The sequence below is a fragment of the Maylandia zebra genome, linkage group LG3, assembly GCF_041146795.1.
Source record: "Maylandia zebra isolate NMK-2024a linkage group LG3, Mzebra_GT3a, whole genome shotgun sequence".
NCBI lineage: Eukaryota > Metazoa > Chordata > Actinopteri > Cichliformes > Cichlidae > Maylandia > Maylandia zebra.
In genome coordinates this window covers 3,722,636-3,748,053 of record NC_135169.1, presented here as the reverse complement: position 1 = coordinate 3,748,053, position 25,418 = coordinate 3,722,636, and the positions used below count along the sequence as shown (strand labels likewise).

The following is a 25,418-nucleotide window of genomic DNA, read 5'->3' as shown; positions in this document are numbered from 1 at the left end:
CTGTTGTGTGGTGATTTTGTCACCAGCTGTTGCAAACTCAGATGGGGAAGAAATGCTTTTAACCATGGATGGAGCGCCTCCTTCTGTAAACATTCACCATGATCAAGCTTCAGTGAGAGGGGCGTTTCCTGAAACTTTGTTTTAAAGGTCACACAAGGGGGATTACAAACGAGCAAGGAGGGGCTCACAGGAAGTCAGAACATTAACCAAAAAAAAGAAGGTGGTTGGTGTAAAGTGATGGACATAGTTTTTGTTTCTGAACTGAAGCCAGCACACAAGTGCATCAAACCTTCTGATTGGAGAACAGAAAGACTTGTGCTTATTGAACGCTGCTCCTTTACTCAGTGACCTGATTAAGTCTGAATGATTTCACAAGTTTATCGGTTGTGGTATTCAGCTCAAACTAAGTGAAACAGGAAGTTCAGAGAGAGTGTGCTCGTTGCACGACGCATCGTTGGCCTCACGACGTCCCTCTCTCACCACCTCCAACTTCCCAAGGCAGCTTGAGGCTTCATTAACCAATGAGTGACATCACAGTGTCCATCATTTATGTACAGTGTGTGTACAGAAGACATTTACATTTATTTTGATGCTGAAAAGTCATAATCCTAAAACTTGTAGGATGAAGATATACAGCAGTACTTATTGTACTCAAGACTCATATTTGTGATGTGACGAGATCATAATTTTTGATATCTTAACATTTGCATCGCTTTAATATTGCAGCTGAAGGTGGTTTTAATTACTCTGAGAAGCGTAATACAAACATAAATGGGTGTAACCACGGTGACGCAGCCCATTAGTTTGTTTTTCCTGTGATTTCACACCGTATGTGATGAGCGAGCGGTGGATCTGACTTTGAACAACAGAGTAGCCAAGAGGCATTTTCCTGTTGACTTCCTTATAACGGGAATGTTTTTGAAACAGCAGAACTGGCGTTCATACTTCAGCATTAGTTTGAAGAGTGGGCGTGGTCTGCCTAACAGAATTCTGAAGGTTACAAAAAAGCTCAATTAGGAAAATGAACACAGGGGTTTTTGTTTCATTTCGATTTATTTTTTAAGTCTTTAGGACAAAAGAATGAAAAATAAGAAAGAAAAATTTTAAATCAAAATCAAAACAATTGAAACGTTTCAGCATGAATATTAGACAGTTGAGTTCCAGTATCTGATGGATTCCTCACAAAAATGACTCTAGATTTATTTCAGATTTTTCCAGTCAGAAACTTCCTGTTGTTCATTTTCTACTTTAAACTTACACAAACATAAAGATTACACATTAGGGAGAATAATGAAGGTACATTAATGAGGAAAAGGGAACCAAAGATATCAATTACTACAACTTAAGCGTCAAAATGTTCATCTCTTATTTTCATTTTGAACTTGAAACACATTAAAAAACAATTATGGAGAATATTAAAGGTTGATTAGAGGTTTACCAGGATGAAAACAGGAATCATTAGGCTGTGTTGTTGTTGCAGCATCAGTCTCTCTACTACAACCTCAGTTTTCACGTGTGCATGCTTTCTGTGCAGGCATGCACACACATCAGTGAAGACACCCAGCAGGACAGCAGGAGCTGGTCTGCAGGTGGGCACAAAGCAGCTTCTAGACACAGAAGCTAACGTATGCAGTTTCAATATCGCCCCACACTGATGTGTAGTGAGGCATGAGCTGACTTCATGGCCTGCCTGATCTAACACTGCTCCATGTCAGTGTGCATGAAACTGATGATGAAACTAGACCAACCCAGTGGTTCCCAAATCTTTATTTCTGTCCCAGTTAAACCTCCACCACGAAACAGACCCAGTCTCCAAAGGCTCCAACAGCATAAAGACAGCCTAGAGGTCCCACAGAGACCACGACCCACTAATGCAAACGTCAACCCTTTAAACAGGTGAGACATCATAAGAGCCAACAACCTTACAGTTGTGATGAAGGGGTAAAGACAGCATACTTTGAAAAACAAGAATATAATTTAAACCAGAAGAAAAAGTAGAGGACCTATGATAGAGCCATGTGGAACTCCACAAACAATGTTTAGCCCCGCCCCCTTCTTCCACTGAAGGTTATTTTTACAGGTTTCAGGTTTTTGATACTCTCAATTACCTTGTTGGTTACTGCATTTCTGTACATGTGTTATGCTATAGAACCCAAAAATATATTTATATCAGATTGTAAACATGTTTATTTCTGTAATGTTAGACAAATAAACAAAGGACTGGCTCACTGGAACCTCATGGGACATTATTAAACTGCAGTGCTGCTTAGTTTGGGAACCACTGGATCAGGATCAGACCAAATAATTTGACCTTTTTTCACATAATTGAGATATTTGGTTGGTAGCAGAGGGGAAAATCACGTTCCCATAAGTTTTGATCAGCCTGAGTCAGTCATGCCTGTTACCATGGTCACTGTGTCACATCAGATTATTCCAGAGCCACAAAGTCTTACTTTATGTGATGGAGTGACAAACCACACGTAGCTCATCTCTCACAACAATTTAGTCAGAGTCACACTTAAAGCAGCTATTTTAACGTTTTTCTTCACTGCTTTCAGACTAAAAATCAATTAAACTTTTCACTGAATGAAAAAGGAGAAACTTCCTTTTGTTCTGAAACATGAGGCAGCGCTGTGTTCAAAGTTCTAACCATCCAACCTAACCTAAAGCCACTGCTGCTATGGTTAACACAAGGTTCGCAAGGGAAGAGTCGCAGCGAGCGTCTGAATGGCGGCAGGAAACAGAAGCTTGCACGCCGCCGTCTGCTCAGGCCGACTCCTGCAGGTAGTAGTAGGTGGCGGCAGACAGCAGCGCGCCGCCCAGCGGGACAAGGACAAAGGCGGCACACCTCCTCCACCACCTTGCCGCCTTTGAGCGCTCGTCGTCCACCTCCTCCCTTCTACCCCGCTTCTTGTTCCTCCGCCCTCCTCGCTGCTGCCGCTTCTCGAACGCCTCCAGCTCCTCCTGCACAATAACACAGTTTGAACCGACTCCGACCACATCAATTCAACATCCACCGTCATTAATCACTCGCAGTTATTAGCTTTACATGTTGAAATGAACGTTTGAAAGTCTGAACCTTCTCCAGAGCTAAAAGGTGGTGCAGGTGGAACAGCATGAAACTCACCTGAAGCTTCCTCTGCTCCTCCTCCTGAGCCGCTCTTTGCTCCGCCTCCTTCAGCTAAACACACAAACACACGCAGAGTGTCAGTGTTTGTGTGTCCAGGTGTGAACCACTCAGAGTCTGTACAGGTGTGTGTTTATACCTGGCTGACTTTCTTCTGCTGTTCTCTGCAGATGTCGTCACACTCAACAGCAAACTGAGGCGACAGCGAGCACAGCACCTCCTACACACACACACACACACACACGCACACACACACACACACACACACACACACACACAGCTAATGTCAGAGTCCTGCAGTGTGGAAATGGTTAGTAGAGATTCAACCCTTCTGATCCTGACAGATGTCCACAGTTACATTATCATCAACACTTACACTGCACAGGTATTCCTAATAAAGTGGCCACAGTGCAGAGTGCTACTTTTGGTTTTACCTTCTTGATTCTCTTGCAGGGACACCGGAGCTTCACCTTCTGCTGACACGTCTCCTCACACACACCTGGATGGCACACCTGCTTACAGCGATGGCCACAGCTCAGCTGCACGCACACACACACACACGCACACACACACACAGATTAATTGTGGCTGCTGCTGTAGCGAGGCAGAGCAAACTTCAGCTCTGTCCAAGAGAAACATGAAGCAACCGTCGAACAGTGAAATGAAACACTGGCTCCGCCCCCACGGTCGCTTTGATCCTTTCACGGTGGAGGAAACGTCACCACCATCAGTCTTTAGCTCCGAGCAGCTGGACCGCAGCTTGTATCGGACTCTCAGCAATGTCACATAAACTAAAGGCTGAAATTCAAACAAGTTTTTTTGTGGTTTCTTTTTTGTTTTGAAATGATTGTGAAGAGTTTCAACATCTCCAGAGGAGACGAGCCGACTTCTGAATTTATTTCTTTTAACCCGGCGAAGTCCAAGCCAGCGTCTGACGTCTTTGATGCTTAGCAGCACAGAAAACACTGAAGCTTAAGAACCATCAGCTGGAGTTTGTTTTCATGAAAGCGTCACAGACGCCACCTCTGTGCCAGATACCTCAAGTGTCACCTGGACATTTGTAATGCTGACAGCAGCAGCAGCCACACAGTGACCAACAGTCTGACATGTGCTGGTAGCAATGCAGTGCACAGGGAGGAGCTCAGATCAGGTGATGAAAGTTGTACAGGATGAAGCTTAGATAATAAAATAATGAGGATGATAATTCATCTCGCATGCTGCAGTTTTATTGGCCTTTACAGGCTCAAAGATGCGCGCCCCCCCCACACACACACACACAGAGGAAACACTGTTCATAGAGTTCCTAGAAGACCTGATGTGGAGGTACACCGATCGACACGCTGAAATAAACACCTGAAGGGTCTTCAAACACTTTATGTTTCTTACTTCACGGGAACATTTTGGGATAAATCATTTTTCAGATCAGCCAACTGAACGGAGAGAAAATCGAACTGAGAGGCTGAAACCTGCAGAAGAAGAGAGTCTAAACACCACAGCGCTGCGGCCGCTCCATGTTTGTTATTCCTGCTGTGTGCGTGCGTGTGTGTGTGTGTGTGTGTGTGTGTGTGTGTGTGTGTGTGTGTGTGTGTCTTGGCTCTTCAGAGCTGAAGTTACAGCTGAATGAAAACAGTGTTCTGACAGAAGGACGCACACGAACCACCGCACTGCTCAAACATTTTACTTCAACTGTGCTTGTGCGTGTTTAAGTCGCAGAATGAAAACACTAAATCACTCCCAGGTGAAAGGAAAGCACGAGAGCGAGACTGTTGGTGTTCAGCTGGCGCCACACGGCTAAAGCGATCAGAGCGATGGCGCTGAGCGGACGGCGTTGTGTTACTTCTGCTGTGTCACTGACGATTATTGACGATTGATAGGAGGGAGAAAAACAGGAGGCGGGAAGAAGAAGAAAAGAGGAAAGGAGCGTAGCAAGAATGGAAAGAGCTGGGACCTCCAGAGCAGTCACACTTTAATGGCACTCAAAGGCTGATAAACTAGTCCCATGATGCACTGGGGCCCTTAGGGAGGACACCACAGATGGAGTGGGGTCGGCGCTCATACCTCTTTGGGACACTGGTTGTTGCAGGAGCTCAGGGCCTCCTTGGTCTGCTCGTCGGCTGCGGTCAGCTTCCTGCAGAGAGCGATCGATCGGTCAGCAGTAACACTGTTAGTTCACACACGTTTTATTAGTGATGAGCTGCTGATCACCCGGAGCTCACAGCAGATAAGGAGCCTCTGTGTTTATGCTGCTGCACAGTGACACTGGCTGAGCGTCGGCACCTGCAGACGGGCTCTGACACACACCTGGAGCAGCGACGCTCTCAGGCTGCCCTCTTTAAAGCCTGCTCACTGACACAGCTTCACTGATCCAGGCCTCACCTGAGCAGCACTCACCTTTGACCTTCGTGTTTCAGACGTGTTAATGTGCAGGCCAGCGGGTCTCAAACACCTTGTCCACACACGTGTTTATATCAACAGAAAACAGCCTCACACACATCGCCGGGCCTTCTTTTCACAGCCTGAATTAGTTTGAAATTGAACCGACTGTTCAGAACGTCTTGTGAAGCTCGATGTCACAGTTAAAAACATCCAGCTGGAACAAGCCTGGACTTGCCTCACGGCACGGTTTGGAAACCACAGCTGGAAGTGAGTTGGGCCCTACAGAAAACAACTTCACACTTGTTCTGTTGTTGTGTTTTGCCCCTCGGGGCCACCGAAGACTCGGGAGAAGTTCCAGATTAGTCGCCAAGTGTCTGAGTATGTGCCAGACTTTAAAAAGGACTTCAGTTTCCTCGTAAACAAACACGCCTCCACTCATACAGACATTATTTTACACATGAAGGTAGGCAAGAGTGCTTCAAATAAATCTTCTATTGACGAATAAGTCAGACCACAGAGTTACAGTCCTGTGCAGGTCTTAAACCACCCCACACTTTGTTGTCAGGTTTAAAGAAGCAATGAAAGGTCTTAAATAATCAGGCCACATCTGATCTTAATGAGCTTAGAGAACTGTAGCACTAGAGCACCTTCGGTGTACACCGGGTGTTTCATCTTTCCTCACTGTGTGTTTGCCACCTCTGTCCATTGAATTATTCATTTCTATTAATCTCCGGCTCTCTCCCTCAGCTTGCCTTCGTCCTCACACCTCTCACAGATGCCCCCCTGCCTGAGTCTGGCTCTGCTGGAGGTTTCATCCTGTTAAAGGCAGTTTTTCCTTCCCAGAAATGTTTCTTATTTGTTAAACCACTGATCTGTAAATCATTCCAGTGCTGCGGCTGCACATAACAGAAAACCTAACAAAGAACCAAATTTAAATGGCGTCTTTGTTCCCTAAAAAACAAACACACATCACTCGCTCTCATTCCTTTAGTTGAATCTATGAAAAATGCCAAAGATAAAACAGTTTTACGGACATCAAATGGGATTTTTGTACCAACAAGGTGATTCCCAAAGTGCTATTAGCTGAAAGCTTGGCATATCTCAGCATGCTGCACAGTGTGTCCTTAAAGAAGGAAACTGGACACGTGGAGGACAAAAGAAGAAGTGGCAGACCTAAAAAGCTATCTGCAGCAGCTGGACGGTGTCTGAGCGCGACACAGGGCCTGTCGCTTCCCCTGATCCAGCTCCACGTTTTAATAAATCACTGTCGCACATTTTCTAAGCAAAACAAAGAACGATGGGTGACGCGAGACTTGCTCTTACTCATCATTGCAGTCTGACAGCTGGCTCCCTCTCCATATAAAACACTGATATTACTTCTCTTTAAACGCATTAACATCGACCATCCTGTTAAAGCATTTTTGTTCCTTCTGCTTCAAATTATGCAGCAAGAAGCTCCGCTTTGATTTAAAAAGAGGAAGTTAAGAGAAGAAAAAGCTTCTGGTGAGTCTGCCACCTTTACACAGCAGTCGTGACTTTATCGTGCTTTGTTTTGTCATTTCAAACGAGGCCGTTCATGTTTCCAGTCATGCCATCACTCTGCCTTTGTTTACATCATGTAGTGAGTGACTGGTTTTGTTTATTCAGGTATGATAAATCATGTGTTTGTACTGACGTGCACTCCACGTAGAGCAGGCTGATCTTGCAGTGGCACCGCTGGCGGATCATCTGGCTGCAGGGGGGGCAGGCGCCTGGGTGACAGGGGCGGGGGCAGGAGTGAGGGCAGCCGGATGGGCGGGGCTTAGAGCAGCCCTCCTCACACACCTCGCACTGCAGAGAGATGAGATCAGGTGAAGTAACCAGTAGGATTACTGTGAGTAACAAACACCAGAACACTTCACAGTTTCTCACAGGTCGCGGAGTTCCACAGGGCTCTGTTACCGATCCTCTACCTTTTAATTACTAAAATATATACATGCTTGCAAAAGCACAAGGTGCCTCATATTTAACAACTGTACTCTATAAATTACCTGTTTAAATTTTAATTGGGCTTACAGATTGTATTATTAAGGCCTGGCTTCTGTAACTGACAGGTGGATGATGACATCAGCTATTTGGAGTCCCCGGACGTGACCTCGGCGCATTGGAGCATTTTTAATGCACTTATCTGACCAATAACATGGCTGCTGTGTTTAACTTTACCAACAGGTGGTTCAAGACGTCTGAGCTCCAGTTTTGGTGAAATTTGAGGATTTATTTGAATATTAGAGCACCAGTTACCAGGTTTCTGTGCGATGGCAGAATCCAATGGGTAGTGTCATAGTGGCTGTTAGTGGAGACTCAAAATTAAACACAATATTTCCAGGATGTTTGTGATCATACTGGATGATGTTTTGTTGGTGACTGTAGCTTTACTAGTGCAAACAAAAACAAGGGGATTTTCAGCCTCTTCCAATAAGATACTGTTACTGATGAAGTCTAAGTGTGAATGTATTGAATGTATTGCTACAAGGTGCCGCCAGCAGCAGCATTACATCCTGTAGTCCAGGTCGTGTTCTCAGTAAAGTACAACATGAGTGTTTAACACTTTAACAACAGAGTAACTAAATCTTGTAATAAATTACATTTCAGTCCTGTTGACCTTCATCAGGGACTTGATTGCAATTCCTTGAATGTGTTAGTGGTAACCCAGACAGTGGGACTTACATTTAACTGTAAACATCACCACCGTCAGGCTGCAGCTCCAAGCAGCTCATACCAGACTCAGTGATTTTAACTGTAATGTAAAGGCCTGTTTAACTGCACTCCTTCACCTGCTACACCCGTCGCACAGTCAGGTGATCATAAACGTGTAGTTTGTCACATAAAACAAAACTATAATACATTTCCTGTTGGGAGGTCGTACTCTTGGGTCGCTGTGTATAACCAGCTGCTTACGGCCCTGCTTTTTCGTCACCAGTATCCAGTGTCATTTGAAATACAACTACAGCGCTCCACCAACGCTCGCTGGGTCAGTAGTTTCCTGCTTCACAGTCCAGTGGTGCTCAGTGGTGTGTTTGTTGTTTCCACCTTCAGCAGGACTTTTCTTAGATGTGTGCAAAGGATTCTGTTGGTGCCATCATTCATCATTTCATCAGATTTCATTGACAGACATCTAAACAAGGTCCTTACTGGATTGCTGTTAACCAGATGACACTCTCTGCTGCAGGAGTGGTTGCCGCAGGTCAGAGGTCGTCCGCAGGGTCGCTTGCAGGAGAAACGACCCTGACGATGACACGGCACCGGGCTGACCTGCCGAGCACAAACAGAGTTCAGCACAGACCCTCCATCATTAGATCTGATGACCTCGTCTGGAGGTGAACGAGCGCCTGTATACGAGTGTGTTGAATACCAAACGACTAAATGAGATGAAATGCAAGAGACTTAAAAGAGCGAGAGAGATACAGAGAAGGACAAAGCAGATGAATAGAAGGAGGAAGGAGTGAATGAGGAAGAGGAGGTCAGAAGGACAAACTAATAATAAACGGCGTTTGGAACGAGGGAACATGATGGAAAGGAAAACATTAAGGAGGGGAAGGACGGTGGGAAAGTAGCACAGATAAAAAGAGGAGTGCAGGGAGGAAGTAATAAATCTACAAAGACAGATACGTGGAGCCTTCGTGCTGGAAACCAGTGTCGATGACCAGAGAGGAAGAAGTGCTGAAAGCGTTAAGCCGCATCATCGTCACTACAGTTTAAAGAAACAGAAGAAGAGTGAAGATGGAGGCTGTGACCAGGCTGGCTCTTACCTCGTGTTCTCCAAAACAGGCCCTGAAAGACAAAAACAAAGACTCACTGCACCGCTCACCTCCACTCACTATTCACACGAGTGTCCTCGTTAGGCTTCAAATGTTTACTGCAACCACTCAAACTCAGCGTTCGCTCGTTTGCAGACGATCAGATACTCAAAGTCTGTGCAGTTTTATGAAATTCTTCCACAATTTGTAGATGCAGTTTATTTCCTCCGATCGGTGACGCTCTGCCTCTATAAGATGCTCTTCTCGTACCCACTCATGTCACTGACCTGCTGCAAAACAACCTGATCATCTCTAACATCTCCCTGCAGCTGATCGTCTCTAACATCTCAGCTGTTCTCTTTTGCTGGGACGACGTGTTGGTGCCAAATTCACTACAATATTTAGAATATTTTTCATTAGATTTAAAAAATAATAATAATAATAATAAGAAAAGGTGTATCTTAAACAAACAACTTGGATATGGTTTTACGATCACAGTATTCTGCTTTTTGTGAGTCCAGACTTCTCGTAAACATTTTTTAGCCGTTTGGGGCTTTTTCCTTTAACTTTGCTTTTTATTTTAACCTTAAACGTATCCACCCGTTGCAGGCATCCATTCACTTCCATTCAGCTGATTTATTTCCATATTTTCCAGTGGACGAAGAGATTGACATTGACCTTAGAAAAGGTCAGAAGCTGGAGCAGCTGGAGGTCGAGGGATGATGAGAGACGTGATGGAGGAAAACAAAAATAAATAAAATCATTGACTTAATTAAATTGAGTTTGGCTTTTTATATACGTCATCTTATTTTGACTTCGTTACTGTTCAATTAGTATTTTAATGGCTGAATTGTTTTATTTGAATGTGCGCTGAAGTCAGAATGGACTTTACTGCATTTATTTTCTTTTATAATGTTTACAGAACATCACGGGGGGTTGGGTTGAAATGTGCTCGGCTGTTGGTTGATTATCTAACGCTTCCTGTTTTTCCGTCGGCGCAGATGAAGACAAAGTGTTGATACACGCTGCTTTGTTTGCAGAGTTGCTCCGATGCTGTTCTTTCCACATTTTAATGAACTTTTATCACATCTTTGCACATTATCCATCGACTTCCATGCATCTAATTCACCTCCATATCTACACTTGCCTCGTCAGTTTTACATCACAGTCCATCACTTCTCTCACATAAAGTCCCTTCGCTCCCATTCTTCCCATTTACTTCCATATTTTCCAGTTGGTCCACAGCATCACTTAGTTTATCTGATACTTTTTTCACACTGTAAAACAACATATCATCACCCATCAATTTAAAATCACCCACTTTCCAGCTGCTCATGCTTTTACGTTCACTTCAAACTTCATCTATTCCGTCCTTTCTTTTGCGAGCATCCTTGTTATTTGTATATTTCCCAGCTGCCTCAGCTTCTGCTCCGTTCATTAACTTTATTCCGGTTAGCAGCTCACATCCTGTCACTACTGTGAAAAACTCCATTTATTCTACTTAATTTCAAACATGTGTCTGTTTTGTTTTTACCGACTTCAATCACTTTTTTAAACGATCGTTTACTTTGGCTCATTACGCGCTGACCTCACGTCACCTCAGTCAGTTCGTGTAAACGCTGTGTGATGGTGAAAACAGCTTTTTCACTTCGCTTCTTTCAACTCAATCGACTCCCACCATTCACGGCCGCTTGGTCACATCACATGATCACTTTCTGGCACATTTTTAGAAAACGTGACTCTGCGCGACCCCCGGTTCATTTGTGTTCGCTTTGCCTCGACATGCCGACGCAGAGCCGCGGACGACCGGCTCCAGCAGAAGTTTGACTCAACATCGTGCGTGCGTGTGTGTGTGTGTGTCTGTGCGTGTGTGTAGGGGGGATACGGCGGTTCTCACACACCCACACAGATGGCTGATGTTGGTTGTTGACTGCGTCACTGAGCTGCAGGCAGCTGGCAGGCGGAGTGTTTTTTAATCTCAGGTCTAATGATTCGTGACGGGACCAAAGCACCTCAGTGTGTGTGTGGGTGTGATTTCTGTGTGTGTTTAGGGGTTCTGGGCACCACATGATGAAAACACTTTCATTATTTAAAAGGCCTCCAGCTCCTCGGTTAAGCGTGGTTCGGCGTCTGCAGGGAGCCCGGCGCGTTACATCATGTTTTACATATTCATTGAAATCTAATTTAAGGAAATGTGAAGCACTGTGCGCTCGCCCCGGCACAGAAACACTTTGATTTTCTGGTTCTGCACATGTTCAACGTTCTGAAAAGTAAACCGATCCACGTTTGCTTCATTGGCGATGCTGATCAGAAACATGTGACCGCGCTTTCTTCACCGCTCTGCAGCAAATGTTTGCCTTTCATGGACATACGGCTCAATCCTAAAAGGAAAAACACTTTTCTGAGACCAGGTTCACATGTTGGCGAGAAGCATGCACTATGAAGCAGGTTCACCGTATCCAGGACATCTTTCTGTTATCGGGGCTCTTTTACTGTGACATGACGCTGGTTGTCAATTACAAACTCCATTTAAAAGAGTTAGCATGTGTGAAATAGAGCGACGTGAATGAAGAGCTGTCGTTAAACAGACTGAAGCACCGGCCAGTAAAGTCCAGCAACCTCCACCAACCAGTCATTCCAACTTTCATTCACAAGGAGATTGACGTCGGGAATATACGCTTTCCTCGAGCGACCGCTGGTTGTCATGGATGCCTGACAGGTCTCTAGGTCTGTGTGATGCTGCTTAGGATAACATAACCAGTTTAAACTTGTACGACATTAAGATGTTTTCAAACAGTCTGACGAACAGAAAAAACCAGGGTAAGATTCCTCCTAACAGTCTCTGACCAGCTACAATCTCAGGGATCTTCCAGAAATGGTGATGCTATTTTCCATAGATCTGATTGGTCAGTAGGTGCTGATGTCATACCTGTTAACCTCTTATCTAAAGTACGACCTACACTGGAGCAGGATAGGTGTTAACTCAACAACCACTAATCCTGTTTTGTAGACTGCTCTGTGTTAGAGCTCACGTCTACCTGCTGCTGTGATCAAGAAGTGTGTGTGTGTGTGTGTGTGTGTGCGTCTTACGTCGGTAGGGGGACTTGGCATGGCGGGCAGGGCAGAGCCTTCTTGACAAACGCGGGCTCAGACGGCTGCTCCCACGGTCCAGCTAAGTGAACCTAAACCACACGGAGAAAAAAACTTGTTGGTGGAGCAACACAAACACTTTGTCCTGTGTTTTCTCTCTGAGAGGAAACGGGACATTTTCTGCTTTATGGAGCTCGTGATGTTGATAAGATGTTTGACAACGGCGCTCGCAAACACACAGAAGTATGCGCTCGAGTCCACGGCATCCAGATCTGAATAAAAAGTACTTCAGCATCAGCTTTAAGCACCAAAACTCTGAGAACATCTGCAGATTATTAAAGACGCACTCAGATTTATGAATTATATTTCATACTAACCATCTAAACCACGATACACGTGCAGTGTCACACAAAGTGAAACTTCCTGCTAAATCTGACTGTATAAGAAACAGGAAATGGAAGTAATAAAGTATTTAGTTACTTTCCAGTAAAGCAGTCGTTGTTTTTTATTCGTTTAATTCACTTTATTCACTTTTAAAGCTCTGAAATGATTCTGGTGATTGATTCTATTTAACACAAAGAATCTGGAAAATAAAATAGTCTCAGCGCTTTCAGAGTAAAAGCATCTGAAGCCACAGCTGCTGCCTGCACCTCATGTGTTTGGTGGTTTTGTCGGAGGTCAGCAGGCTGCGCATCATTTTCCTCTCTTATCACACAGCCTGGGATCAGCACAGATCCCAGAGAAACAAGAGGACCTGAGGTGGTCCTTTACCTGCTGGGACTTGACCAGCACCACGTCGTGGCAGGGCTGCGGGCAGGTGTGGCTGCAGCTGGGCAGCGGCAGCAGGCAGGGCTGCTTGCAGGGGGGGCAGGTGCCGGGGTGGCAGCGGTGAGCCTCTCGGGTCGGGTGGTGGCAGGACGGAGGACACCTGAGGACAGCAGATGAAACTTTAGTGAGACCTTTCTGATTCCTGCTTTTCTTCTCTGCCCGTAGCCAAAGCCAACAGGAGCAGCTCATTCCGGGTCAACGATCGGCCTCGTTACAGCAGAGCACGACGAATAAGGGAGTAAAAACAATTAAAACTCAGTTAAAGCATAACCCGCTGTGGCTCTCAGGCACGTTTTAATCAAAGCTCTCAGGAGACGTTGCATAACTGCAGAACTGTTATTTAAGACTGCAGGAAAACATAGGAGTGCTGCGCTTTTAACCTCCTCACTGCAGGTTTGCCCTCAGGATCTAAAGCACAGGTGTGTGTGTGTGTGTGTGTGTGTGTGTGTGTGTGTGTGTGTGGGGTTACCTGCAGGCCTCCTTGCAGCGAGGTGGTTTGGTGGTCCTCTCGCGGCCACAGGGGACGACAAGGACCGTCGAGCCGCACGTGCACCGGACCTCCACCGACTCTGGACACGGATAACAGCTGCCTGAGTCAGAGAGGGCGACATTAAAGGGCAAATTCACTCATTTTCAGATAAACCGGGGGGAACGTGATCATCAGTAACAGAGTTTATCATATCCTCCTATTAAAAATCCTCCACTGAGCTGAGCAGACCGCCCACCTGTAAGCCACACAGATATAAGCGAGGCTGCCATATCGCGGCATCGGCCCCTCTGGCCGTCACCAGTAGGCGGCAGGTGAAGTGTCTGAGCCGGGGCTCGTAGATATATATATCTTCTTCCACTCGATGATTACAGAAAGCATTCCCTCATCCGGTTTTGTCTAATATGTTTAGTAATATTACTACAAACACATTCATGACAAACACGAGTCTTTCCTGTTCAGCAATCAGATAAACTGCTGCTGCTCTGTGAGACGTTGGCAGGTCTGCCTGCACGGCGTCAGTCGACACTCACTGCTGTGAAGACTTCCATTAAAATAACACACCGAATGTTTGGCAACAGACAGGACTGAGTGGGAGACTCGTGTCTCACAGCTTGTGCAGATAAAGCCTGAACAGCAGATGCTTTTCCTTCTAAAGGAGAGACGTCCAAACCAGGAGCTCTGCTTATTTTAGACTGTGGGGCAGGAGAACATCTGTAGTGCCATCGATGGACAAAGTAATGTAGGCTGAACTTAAAGGGGACATCCTCTTGGGCTGCAGCTGGTGGTGCTAGTTTTGTTCTGCACTGGAAGCTCGAAGTTTGCTCGGGCTGATGTGAAGAGGTTAGAACAGGTTCATGAGCCGATCAGAGGCCGCAGAGTGGAACAAAGACAACCAGCTGCAGTCACCACGTGCAGCTGATGGATACAAACGCAGGTCAACCAGAGAAACCATCAGCCTGGAACAGACGCCAACCCCTCACTTCCCCTCTGCGCCTCTCTTGACTTTTTCAAGATCTCGACACACATGAAGATCTAAACTTGCAACTCCACCCAAACCACGAGCACCACTCAACCCTTTAGCAGCCAAGAACCTCGGAGGTGCATTCCAGCCGGTTTGACTTTGACGTAAACTACCCAAGTGCAGGTCAGAGGTCACTGCTCGATGACCTGTGCCCCTACCAAATGAAGGTCCCGAGAGCACCGAACAAAACCAGCTGTCCTGAAATATCCTGAAACCAGGGCAGCGTGGTGGAGTCCTGCAGTCCAGCAAGGAGGCAGCCGATTATGTCGGCCTGTTATTTACTTGTTGCAAAGAAATCAGCAATTAAAATCTCTGCAAACTTTAATCACTGACTGAAGAAAACATGTCCTCCCCTAACACCACAAACAGGATCCACATCTGTGGGAAACAACGTTCCCACTGAAGTGATGTTAAAAAGTAAACACAGGGTGGGGTGGTTTTATAGTTTCCATAGTTACACCAGTCACGATATCAAAGTTCACCTCTGCAGGTCAAAATATACCGAGTGAGGGGACACACACACACACACACACACACACACACACACACACACACACACACACACACACACACACACACACACACACACACACACACACACACACACACACACACACACACACACACACACACACACAGGCAGCTGTTATCTGTGTGGCAATGCGTTGGCAGTGCTGCAACCTTCTCCCTGCTCCCTCTTGAAAGGTCAGAGCAGCCAATCAGCACGCAATCACACCAATAAATTGACTTTAATCTATTCAGCCAATCCAGAGGCGGCTGGATGAATAAATTATCTGTTATCGCCCAATCAGGGAACAATAGACGCAGGAAGCTGTCTGTTATTCAGACACAGACACACACAGAGCTGAATGTTTGGGAGAAAGTTGACCTGTTTCCTGCTGATCGTCATTAATTCCCTTTATCAAGGACTCGAGAGAGTGTGTGTTTTCTCCTGTGCTATCAGCTGGAAGAAATGTCAGCGCACACGCACACACTCATACACACACACACACACACACACACACACACACAGTCTCTTAAGTAGGCCAGAACTTCTCGGTTTGACCTCTCACCTTCATCCAGCTGTGAATCCTTCAACACTTCACAGCCTATCTGACAGACAGGAATGTGATGTGACGTGTGTGTTGAGAAGTTTCAGGTCCGTCCACGTCTGCTCAGAGACTCAAACTTTCTTTACTGCTGGCCCCTAAACGTGTTTGTTTCTGCTGTGACGTTTAACACAGGTAGTCTGACTGCTGGAGCCTCCGGTGGACACGAGAGGAGCTGCAGCTGTTATCACCTATGAACCTGAGCCTGTTACCAAACGAATGATCAGCACTGATCCATTCATTCCAACTGATTTGAATGCCGCTGTGATTCTGCACGTAATCTATCTAAATGTAATCAGATTACTTACCTTGGTGACAGACTGAGGGACACTTGTGGTTCCGACAGCCCAGGGTTCGGCCGCAGCTTTGGTCGCAGGGGGGACAGTTACCGGGGCAACACTGAAACACAAAGCATCGTGGGAAACAGGTTTATCTCTGAGGCACTTCTTCTTCTACTTCTTTAATACAGGCGACCGCAGCTCGTCCTGCTCTGCTGTTTGGCACCAAAATCATCAAACATGTGCAACAGACGTCATCGCGTCGTGTTATTTCACACAGCTACGAGTAACTCTGTTCACACAGGACTAACAGAGGTGGAGGGCGGATGCAGGCTCGTCTGGGTTTTGCACCCTAAAGGTCATCTCACGAGAGAAAGCGCCGGCCCCCGCCACCCTGCAGCCTCCGTCAGGTGATAAGGAGCTTTTATTATGGAAATGGAACTTCCTGTGATTTAATGTATCACAGGTCGTATGAGCTCCGCCCCCAAATGTTCCAGATTAATAACAGTTATATTAATCAGCCGACTACTTTGTACTTGCTGTCTACACTCTGTTAGTCATGAAGCGTGTGGACTCAGTGTTTATTTGATCAGGTTAACGTCACGGCCGCTCCTCTGCAGGGAGCCGGGACTTTAAGAACCGGCCGTTTTGAGCTCTGCACATTGAAGAAGCTGCAGGTTTCTGACTGCCTCGGTGAGTTCAGATGTAACTGGGACTCCCACGTAGCTGGACTGGAGTTTGGCACAATCCATTTTTCCAGCTTTAAAATCCTGTAAATGTCACGTCTCCACTGAGAAAGAGATTTTCACGCTGACGTTATAAACGCTCTGCTGGGTCAGACGGAGTAGAGGGGTCTCAGGTGGCAGACACCAGCTGCTGCTAACCATCTTCCACAGCTTCATAAACATCTCTTACTTCTACGAACACGCTGTTGAACTACACAAAGAGCGACTGTGGGCTTTCAGAGCGGGGCTCACTGCTGAGAAGCAAACAGATGAAGTAGATTTATGAGATAAAACGAGGAGTTTGATGGGAAAATGAAAGCTAACGAGACCGTTTTATAAAAGAGCAGGTGCAATAACATTTACGGTGCCAGAATAAAAAGGGAAAATCTGCAGCTGTTTGGGCTTCATTAAGTATTTAAATGCTGTTGGTACCAAACAACAGGCTGAGCCACAGGATGAGACAGCGAACATTAAAATGACTGAAAGCGCCCATTTACATCTGAGCAGGTTGGCCCCACGGGTCTGACAGCGGGCGGATTATTAAACCTCATCATGTCACATGTCAGACGTGGCGTCAGACAACCTTTTCCTATCAGATTAAACTGATCCGATGCCATCAGGGTGACATTTACGCCACAAAAACGAGACATCGTTGCCGTCACGATCAAAGCGAGACAGCGGGACGAAAGCGTGGGGTTCCCTCTGCGAGTGGGTCCTTCAGTCACTGCTCAGACGTTTCATCAACCCTGCGTTGAGCTCGCCTTCGCTCTCTCCGAGACCTTTAATCCACCAGAGAAGAGGAAGGCGGAGGTATGAAGGGTCTTATGTGTGTCATTATGCAACCAGCCTCCCCGCAGCTGATGGAAAATCATTTATTTAACACCGAGAAGATAACAACTCCAGAGGCTCCAGATGTTTCACTGCAGGAACCATCAGAGGATTTGGTGGAAAATTAATGTGATCACACTCAGAGTGGAACAAATCTGAGACACTACACACTGAGTGGGCGATCCACACACACACACACACACGTCCTCTGGGTCTAACTGTTCCTGCCTGCTGCATCGCTTCCTCACTATTCTGATTCCCACCTGTGCAGACTCACAGTTTGTACCCTAGAGGCCATGTGTAGGAGTTTTACTGGTGACGTGATGATTTCTTTGTGCAGCTCTGCTTGTTTTGTGGTATAAATCAAGTGTACCTGCTTTCTTTATAGCCGTGCTGTTTCACTGCTTCATAAAAACTCAAATTCGCTGAGTTCAGTTGATCTGGAGCCAAGATGAAAGCTCCAAGGCTCAGCTTCCCACATACGGATTAAATCCAGGACCACAAACCTTAAAGAAAGTTTTATTTTATCCTGGGAGTCGATCCAGTCGTGTGTGGGAACCTGCTGAAGGGTTTCTGTAGGTGAACCAGGAGGATTACTAACAGTGTGTACTGTGGCTGCAGCTCTCTGTCTCCCTCTGCTGGTTACTGTGCCGCTCTGCTCGCCTTCATTTGAATTGTTTCATCCACATTAATGACTAAAATAATCCTGATTATCTTTTTTTTTTTCAATAATCTAGAAGCCCAGACTTCACAAATGTGATGCTAACCAGTGAGAGCCGAAACAGGTGAAGCATCTCCTGCAGCCAGGTGTGAGTTCGTGCAGACTGATAGTTTCTAATGAGAACGTGGACTGACCTTCCTCCTGCACTGGTGTCTCTGACAGTTCCTGGTTTTGGGACACTTGGAGTCACACAGGTATTCTTTATGACACGGCATCTGCTTCCTGTATCGGCCACACCTGCACTCCTTCTCCACCTCCTGCAGAGACACAGAGCAGGGCTCAGCGTGTGTGTGTCTGTGTGTGATCAGTGTGTGTGTGATCAGTGTGTGTGTGTCAGAGACCTGTCTGCAGGTTTCGCAGCTCCCTCGGTGACACCTCATTGAACAGGTGTGCTTCAAACATGCCAGACGGCGATCGCACGTGTCGCCGCATGGCTGCACTTCCTCTGTACACGGCAGAGACGACTCTACACACACACACACACACACACACACACACACACACACACACACACACACACACACACACACACACACACACTTAGAAAACAGTAGCATGGAGTGGAAACCCGTGCGTGTTTGCGTGAGCACTCACTGGTCTTTCCGCATGGACACGTCCTGCTGATGGAGCGAGGACATGGAGGACAGTCGCCATCGCAGCACACCTCCTCACAGGTGTGGTTCCCACAGGAGAGCGGAGCGCCGCACACCTGCGACAGACAGACAGGTGAGTGAGAGGAGGCGGGGCTTCCTGCTCTCAGAATAAAACTAAACACATCAGACGAACCACACCGTCTCCACAGCTTTAATGACTCATGTTACACTTTCTGACCCAGCGAGCAAAGACCACACAGAACATCTCGTCTGGAACATCTGGAACATCTGCAGATTCTGGCAATAAACAATCACAAATCCAGCTGTGCGCTGCTGCTGACACACTGCAAACACACCTGCTGGCAGGTCCAGCGGGGGCTGGCGCAGGGCCTCTCTGCCTTCTCTCTGCCGCACACACACTTCTGAACGCTGACTCTGGGACAGGGCGCGCACTCTGACACACACAGGAGAGGGGGGGGTTTCAGGCAGGCATTTTGGACAGCTCACTCGGGACTGTGTTGAGTCACAGTGAAGCTTCACACATGACTCCGTGTGTGTGTGAGAGACTGTGTGTGTACCTGTGTGACACGGCTGTGAACACTTGTGCTGTTTGCAGAGCAACAACTTTCCACACGGCTGCTGACACGACCAGGCCTGCAGAGAGAACACACAGTGAGCATGTCACCAACACCCACAGCACGCTGTAAACCTGCAGACGGCGAGGCTCACCTTGTTGCTACAGCGACGGGGGAGGGGCTGTGCTTTGCCACACAGACAAGACACCGACACCATCTTTGGACATGGAGGGCAGGGGCCTGAAACACACAGCTTTAGGAACATTTCCACACTCCCAGCTCAGAGCAGTTTGTGTGATGTGTTTACTGAGGATGCAAAACTGTAAACCTGCTCGTCCTCTGGGGACAAGGCCCAGTTTTTAAGGATTTCCAGGATAACTCCATTTATCCTTTCTGTGTGTGTGTGTTCAAGGTTCAAGGTTCTTTATTTGTCACATGCATGTGTGTGTGTGTGTGTGTGTGTGTGTGTGTGTGTGTGTGTGTGTGTGGGGTTACCGGGGTGACAGAGCAGCAGGCAGGTGTGTCCACAGGCAGGTTTGAGCTCCTTCTGACAGATGGAGCCGCACGAGTGAGGAACCAGCCACGGATCAGCTGGAGGATCCTGAAGCTTCCCACAGTAACACGTGTACCTGAACACACCACAAAAAAGCTTTTAAACTCTGAAGTTTACAGCCAACATTTATTTTTTTAATTCAGCGCCTTCAACACACCGACCTGTACCATGTGATGTGTTTAAAACTTCCCACAGTCTGATTAGTGATTATTTACTGAGATAAAAGATTAAGGACAGAAAATCCTCAGCTGGGAAGAACCCAGTCAGCAGAAACACAAAGAGACACAGGTGAGACATGCTTAAACTTTTAAAGTGACTGAAACTAAACTGAAAACCTAAATTCAAAAGACAATAAAATGAATCCATGACAAATAATTACAAAAAAACTATATGTAATATAAATTAAGCATTTCTAACAGTAAATACTGAGATTGAAGCACAAACAGCATGAAACTACAGTAAGTGTGGAGTGTGGCTCCCCCTGCTGGAGAGCAGCAGCACAGCCGCGTTGTGTGAAGCTGGACAGCGTTCACATGAGATACAACAAAGTGATGTACATTTGCTCTTTCTCTCCAACCTATGGGGCGATAAATACTGCAGCAGGTGGCAAGTTACAGACACTTCACTCGTCAGAGCTCACGTCCAAATAACCTCCCACAACTGGAGCTCAGACTCCTAAATGGCCCGTTGTTATAATTAACAACACATCACAAAAAGCTCCAAAAGGCACCAACAGCACGAACAACAGCAGCCACCTGTCAGTCAAAGAGGCCACGCCCCCAACAACAACAACTTCCAGCCTTAATATAGTTTTAACTGAAACAAGTGAACCAAAACATCTTTGTGTCAGAATGTCAACATGCTTATGTGTGCTGTAAAGCTGGAAATGTTAACATGGGCCTGAGTGAACAGAGTGTATTTCAGTGCTTCAGTGTTCAGCCATACAATCTGTTAAACAGCTTACTGCTCTCTGTCTGCTTCAAGATGGATTTAACTCGGAACTTTGAAACTTTGATTAAACACAGGAAACAAAAAATATCAATAAAATAAAAAAAATCAATAAAAAAAAAAAAGAGTACAAGTTATAAAATCGTTTCCAGAAAGAACTGAAAACTGAATAAAACAGAAGACTGTGGAAAGACAAACCGATACTGAGGATACAGGAACACTAAGCAGCATCACCTCACAATGATCGCATGAAGGTTCTGTGGGGATTTTGACATTAATAGATTCAACGACCGTGTAACACCTCCAGCAGGGACAAAGTGTTGAATGAACGTCAGATATTTGAAAGAGTCAAACCTTAAAACCAAAGAATTTAAAAGTCTGTGTTCATATTCTTGGAGCCTGTTAGGAGTCGGTGGGGCAAGCTCTCACTAATACTTTCAATAAAACAACATTTCACATTTATATTTAACACATTTGAGTCAAAATATCAAATATCTGTACTTTAGCCATATTTGCTTCAGCCTGTGGGGATGAAACATGAACTCAAGCACTCACTCTCCACAGGCTGACATGTTACAATATCCAACTTTACAGCCAGGAAAGCTGTTCATACCCCCTTTATAACAGCTGTACAGCCGAAACAACCTGCAGAAGCTTCACAGAGTGTTCGTGGAGTTCCACAGGGCTCTATTATTGGTCCTCTACTTTTTAAAAAACTCACCTCTTTAAATTGTATTAAGGCTTAAAGTTTGCATTATTATTGGTGTGTTTTCTTTTAATGACACAGGCAGCTATAGCTGTTAGGTAACTGGAGCCCATGATTTGAACCTTTGCACTGTGTTTGTGCTGTTTTAATGCAATTATCTGACCACATTATCGCTTAATGTTTGTTTTTAATGCTACTTGATTATGTTACTGTTAAAGTGAATTTGCAGAGTGGATTTAGCACTGAGCGTGGCCTGTGGTAACTCTAAAGGGCGGGTCGATAAAACTGGGCACACAGGATAAAGAAATCAAACGTACCTGTTGGGGGTGGCACTGGGTGGATACTCTGCACGGCACTTTGGACTGAGGGGAGACAATCAGACGCATTAACTGATGATTATTTCCTTACAACCGCCCAATCTCAAAGTGAGATTTTATTAATTAACAAATGAAACATTAGAAAACACGACTCCATTATACAGACAAGTTTAGTTAGTAAACAGAAACCACAAAGAGGAAAACCCCAACTATTTCCAACAATCAATTTTAAACACAAATGTAACACAGAACTTTTCTCTGGTTAGACAGCTTTATTAGTGTGATTTTATCAGCTTATCAGTAATTAGTTCCATTTAAAATGATGTAATTGTACTGAAGATTCACCCTCATGCCAAATAATATTTAACCCTCGCCCATGTTTATGGATTTATCACGTTGGGCTATAGTGGTAGTGGGACTCTAACGTGTGAAGGGCTTTTGTTCCTCACCAGGGCCACGGGTGCTGCTTCTGACCAAAGTCTTCATCGGTGACTGAGGAGACGAGGAAGACCGAGTCTTTGGCCCACTTCTGGATACAGGGCAGGTGGAAGAGGGAGAAACAGCTGGAGCAGCTCCACACCTGGACGCACACACCAGATATCAGAGTTCAGTCTAAAGTGGTCTCCCTCTCTGGGCCTTTTAATATTTATAAGACTTTAAAACAAACTGTGTAAAGAGCACATCACATTACAACCAGCCAATCACACAACTTCACAGGTTTGTAGAAATACTGGAAAAAGTCACTACAAGCTGAGACTCATGGGTAATGTAGCATTATCTACTAGTAGTGGTTGACTAGAGAAGGAAATAAGTGATGAAAGCAAACAGTCTCCAGGGTCAAAAATAGTTCACTAACTTTTACACAGAGGATGTCTGAGAAATTATCAAAGAAACATCTTGAAGTGACCAAAATGACCCCAGACACCTCTCAAAGATATTTACTTTTTCCAACTACTTACTTAAACCTTTTACATAAATACAATCAAGAAGTAAAAACTAAAGAGAAAAAGACAAGATGGAACAATTCTTTTTAAAAAGCACAAAAACCTGAGAACTGCATGATTACAATGCTTCTGACTTTCTGTGAGATCTGCTTCTATGAATGTGACAAAAGGAGAAAATCGGCCTCAAGCTGTCGTTAAATGTTCTTCAGAAACCAGAGAGGTGACGTCAGATCAGTGAAGCTGAATCAACACACAGCAGCAGATCAAAGTGTGTGTGCACGTGTCTCACCGCCTGTGTCCTCTTCACCGAGGCGATGCAGATCAGACAGGTGAGCGCTCCGGACTGAAACAGGTCGCTGACGTACTGACCGGTCCTCTGCAGGCCAGTGGCATCCCCGCCTACACACACACACACACACACACACACACACACACACACACACACACACACACACACACACACACACACACACACACACACACACACACACAGGGAGTGAGCGGGAATACCACAACATCTGCGCAGCTTCATATCAGGCTCACCTTACTGTCTTCAAACATCTGCACACCCGGTAAAAACACTGGTAAAACAATCAATTTAACCAGTTGATCTTCACAGTGGTGTTGCCACGGCAATGCCTGGCTGCTCACCTGTCTGGTCGGTGTAGGTGGTGAAGGCGGACGCCAGGATCTTCCCTCTCTTTCCTTCCTTGTGGTCTCCATCATCGATGCTGTTGTCGTCTTCATCAGAGGAGGAGGAGCTGAAGTGGCTCTCGACCAATCGCTGAGCAGCAGCCTGGTTGGATTTCCTGATCTCCTCAAACTTGGATTGGACAGCCAAACCTGAGGACCACAGGGAAGAATTAATAAACTCACACCAGCCACACAGCCGACAGGGGTGGTTCATGGAGCGTTTCATCACCATGCGGAGGTTCAGGCGCAGAGCCCGTCTTCGTCCTGACTCCTCTTCCCGTAGCAGTGCCTGGCCTCTCTCTCTCCCTCTGCAGGGGTCGCGACCTTTCAACCTGAGCCTCCTGACTCCGGCCACGCCCGCGGCCCTGCTGTCGCCAGGCGGGCTCCATGGCAACTGCCTCTTGCCTCTGCAGAGAGCAACATATGTGAGAAATGATTGAAAGAAGGATTCACAGTTTATCAATTTACCCACAATGCACCTGAGGTTTTCTCAGTACTACAACTCAGCCTCCACCAGGATTTACTCTGAGGGTGCAAATACTGGATGGCTTCATCAAATCCTCAAAAGTTATTTTTTGGACACAAACAATGAGCTGGGGCTGAGGTGAGAACTTTTCACTGATCTGCCTGACTTTGTATGGATGCAGCAGCACAAGAGTTTCCTCTGTACCATCAAACACACACCAATACTCCAATACTGCATTTTATCAAGGATACATCAACAAGCTTAGAAAACGAGTAGAAAATCCAATGAAAACACTGCAGCAGTAAAAACAGAAGTTCTGAGAGGTCTCTGGTGTAGACATAGAATGAGAGCATTGATATATGTACAATTTTCAACTATTACAGTACTTTTGGCCTTGCATGCATTTAACCAGGTATCACCTCTCTCAGGAACTTTAGGAGTTCAGCTTTGAGCCCGACGTCTGCAGATGTTGCCACTCATTCATGTTTATCTGTCTCTGCAGCAGCAGCGTGCCTTTGTTAGTGGATTTAATGCTGCAGAGGTGAATTAGCAGATTTTTGGCTGGACCCTGGTTTGCGCATTAGGGCACGTTTCCACGCAGCAGAGGGGTTTTATACGTGATTCAGAGCTGCCTCAGCCTCACCGGAGGCTCTGCGCAGCCTCAGCTTGCCCTCCTCAGGTGCTCACAGCTGCCTGACAGCTTTACCTGACACCTGGCTGGGTCTTTAGCGGTTACCTGACTACCCCAGCTGTCCCGCTGAGTCACAGCGACACGAAGCCGGACTGTGTCTCTCTCCGCCCGTGCACCTGACCGCTGCACCTGAGCACGTACACCGCAACACGTTTACACCGCGCATGCTCACGTTAAAGGCCAAATTCACTTCAAAAGTGCTGCTAGCCGGCTAGCTGCAGCAACCCAACTGCCATTCAAACTCCAAGAAAAACCAGGCGGAAACAAGCGTCACTTCCGGTAAACAACATTCACCAAACTCTAATTATCCACACAAGCTTCCGGAATGTTAATATTAAACTCCAAAGACAATCAGAAAACCTCATTTAATGAGCAGTTATGAGCTAAACACACCTCAACACTCAGCACAGTGGAGCCAGGTGCCTGATTGTCATGCGTAGTGCAACGCGGTGCATGCCGGTTCTTGTAGTTCTCACAACCAAACGTCGTCTGTTTAGCGATTTATCCAGGAGTAAAACTACATATCCCACAACCTCACACACACGCACACGTGTACGCAAACG

The 25,418-nt window shown here is 46.0% G+C and overlaps 1 protein-coding gene across 3 annotated transcripts; it reads right to left on the bottom strand.

Annotated features, from left to right (window-relative positions):
- Positions 1–1,026: 1,026 nt before the first annotated feature.
- Positions 1,027–25,313, bottom strand: nfxl1 (nuclear transcription factor, X-box binding-like 1). Of its 3 annotated transcripts, none has more exons than XM_024799310.2 (25): positions 25,249–25,313; positions 23,928–24,105; positions 23,657–23,848; positions 23,295–23,404; positions 22,511–22,641; positions 22,062–22,106; positions 20,033–20,166; positions 19,692–19,777; positions 19,541–19,616; positions 19,319–19,416; positions 18,964–19,078; positions 18,711–18,835; positions 18,504–18,626; positions 16,126–16,216; positions 13,667–13,787; positions 13,141–13,297; positions 12,370–12,461; positions 9,292–9,313; positions 8,675–8,794; positions 7,179–7,333; positions 5,186–5,255; positions 3,562–3,666; positions 3,267–3,347; positions 3,128–3,181; positions 1,027–2,964 (listed from the first exon to the last, which is right to left on the bottom strand). In XM_024799310.2, exons 2-25 carry the CDS (start codon positions 24,085–24,087, stop codon positions 2,767–2,769), a joined length of 2,661 nt encoding a protein of 886 aa, XP_024655078.2. In that variant the 5' UTR covers positions 24,088–24,105; positions 25,249–25,313; the 3' UTR covers positions 1,027–2,766. The 3 variants fall into 3 exon arrangements, with proteins under 3 accessions (XP_024655078.2, XP_024655079.2, XP_024655080.2); XM_024799311.2 differs by lacking the exon at positions 25,249–25,313 and adding an exon at positions 24,901–25,128; XM_024799312.2 differs by lacking the exon at positions 25,249–25,313 and adding an exon at positions 24,584–24,868.
- Between the last annotated feature and the right edge of the window lie 105 nt (positions 25,314–25,418).

Coding starts and splice junctions, on each gene's coding strand:
- nfxl1 (XM_024799310.2), bottom strand. CDS start 24,087: ATGGAGCCCGCCTGGCGACAGCAGGGCCGCGGGCGTGGCCGGAGTCAG. Junction 19,778..20,032: donor CCTGCTGCTCTGTCACCCCG/GTAACCCCACAC, acceptor TGTGTGTTTCAG/GCCCCTGCCCTCCATGTCCA. Junction 3,182..3,266: donor AGCAGAAGAAAGTCAGCCAG/GTATAAACACAC, acceptor TTGTGTGTTTAG/CTGAAGGAGGCGGAGCAAAG.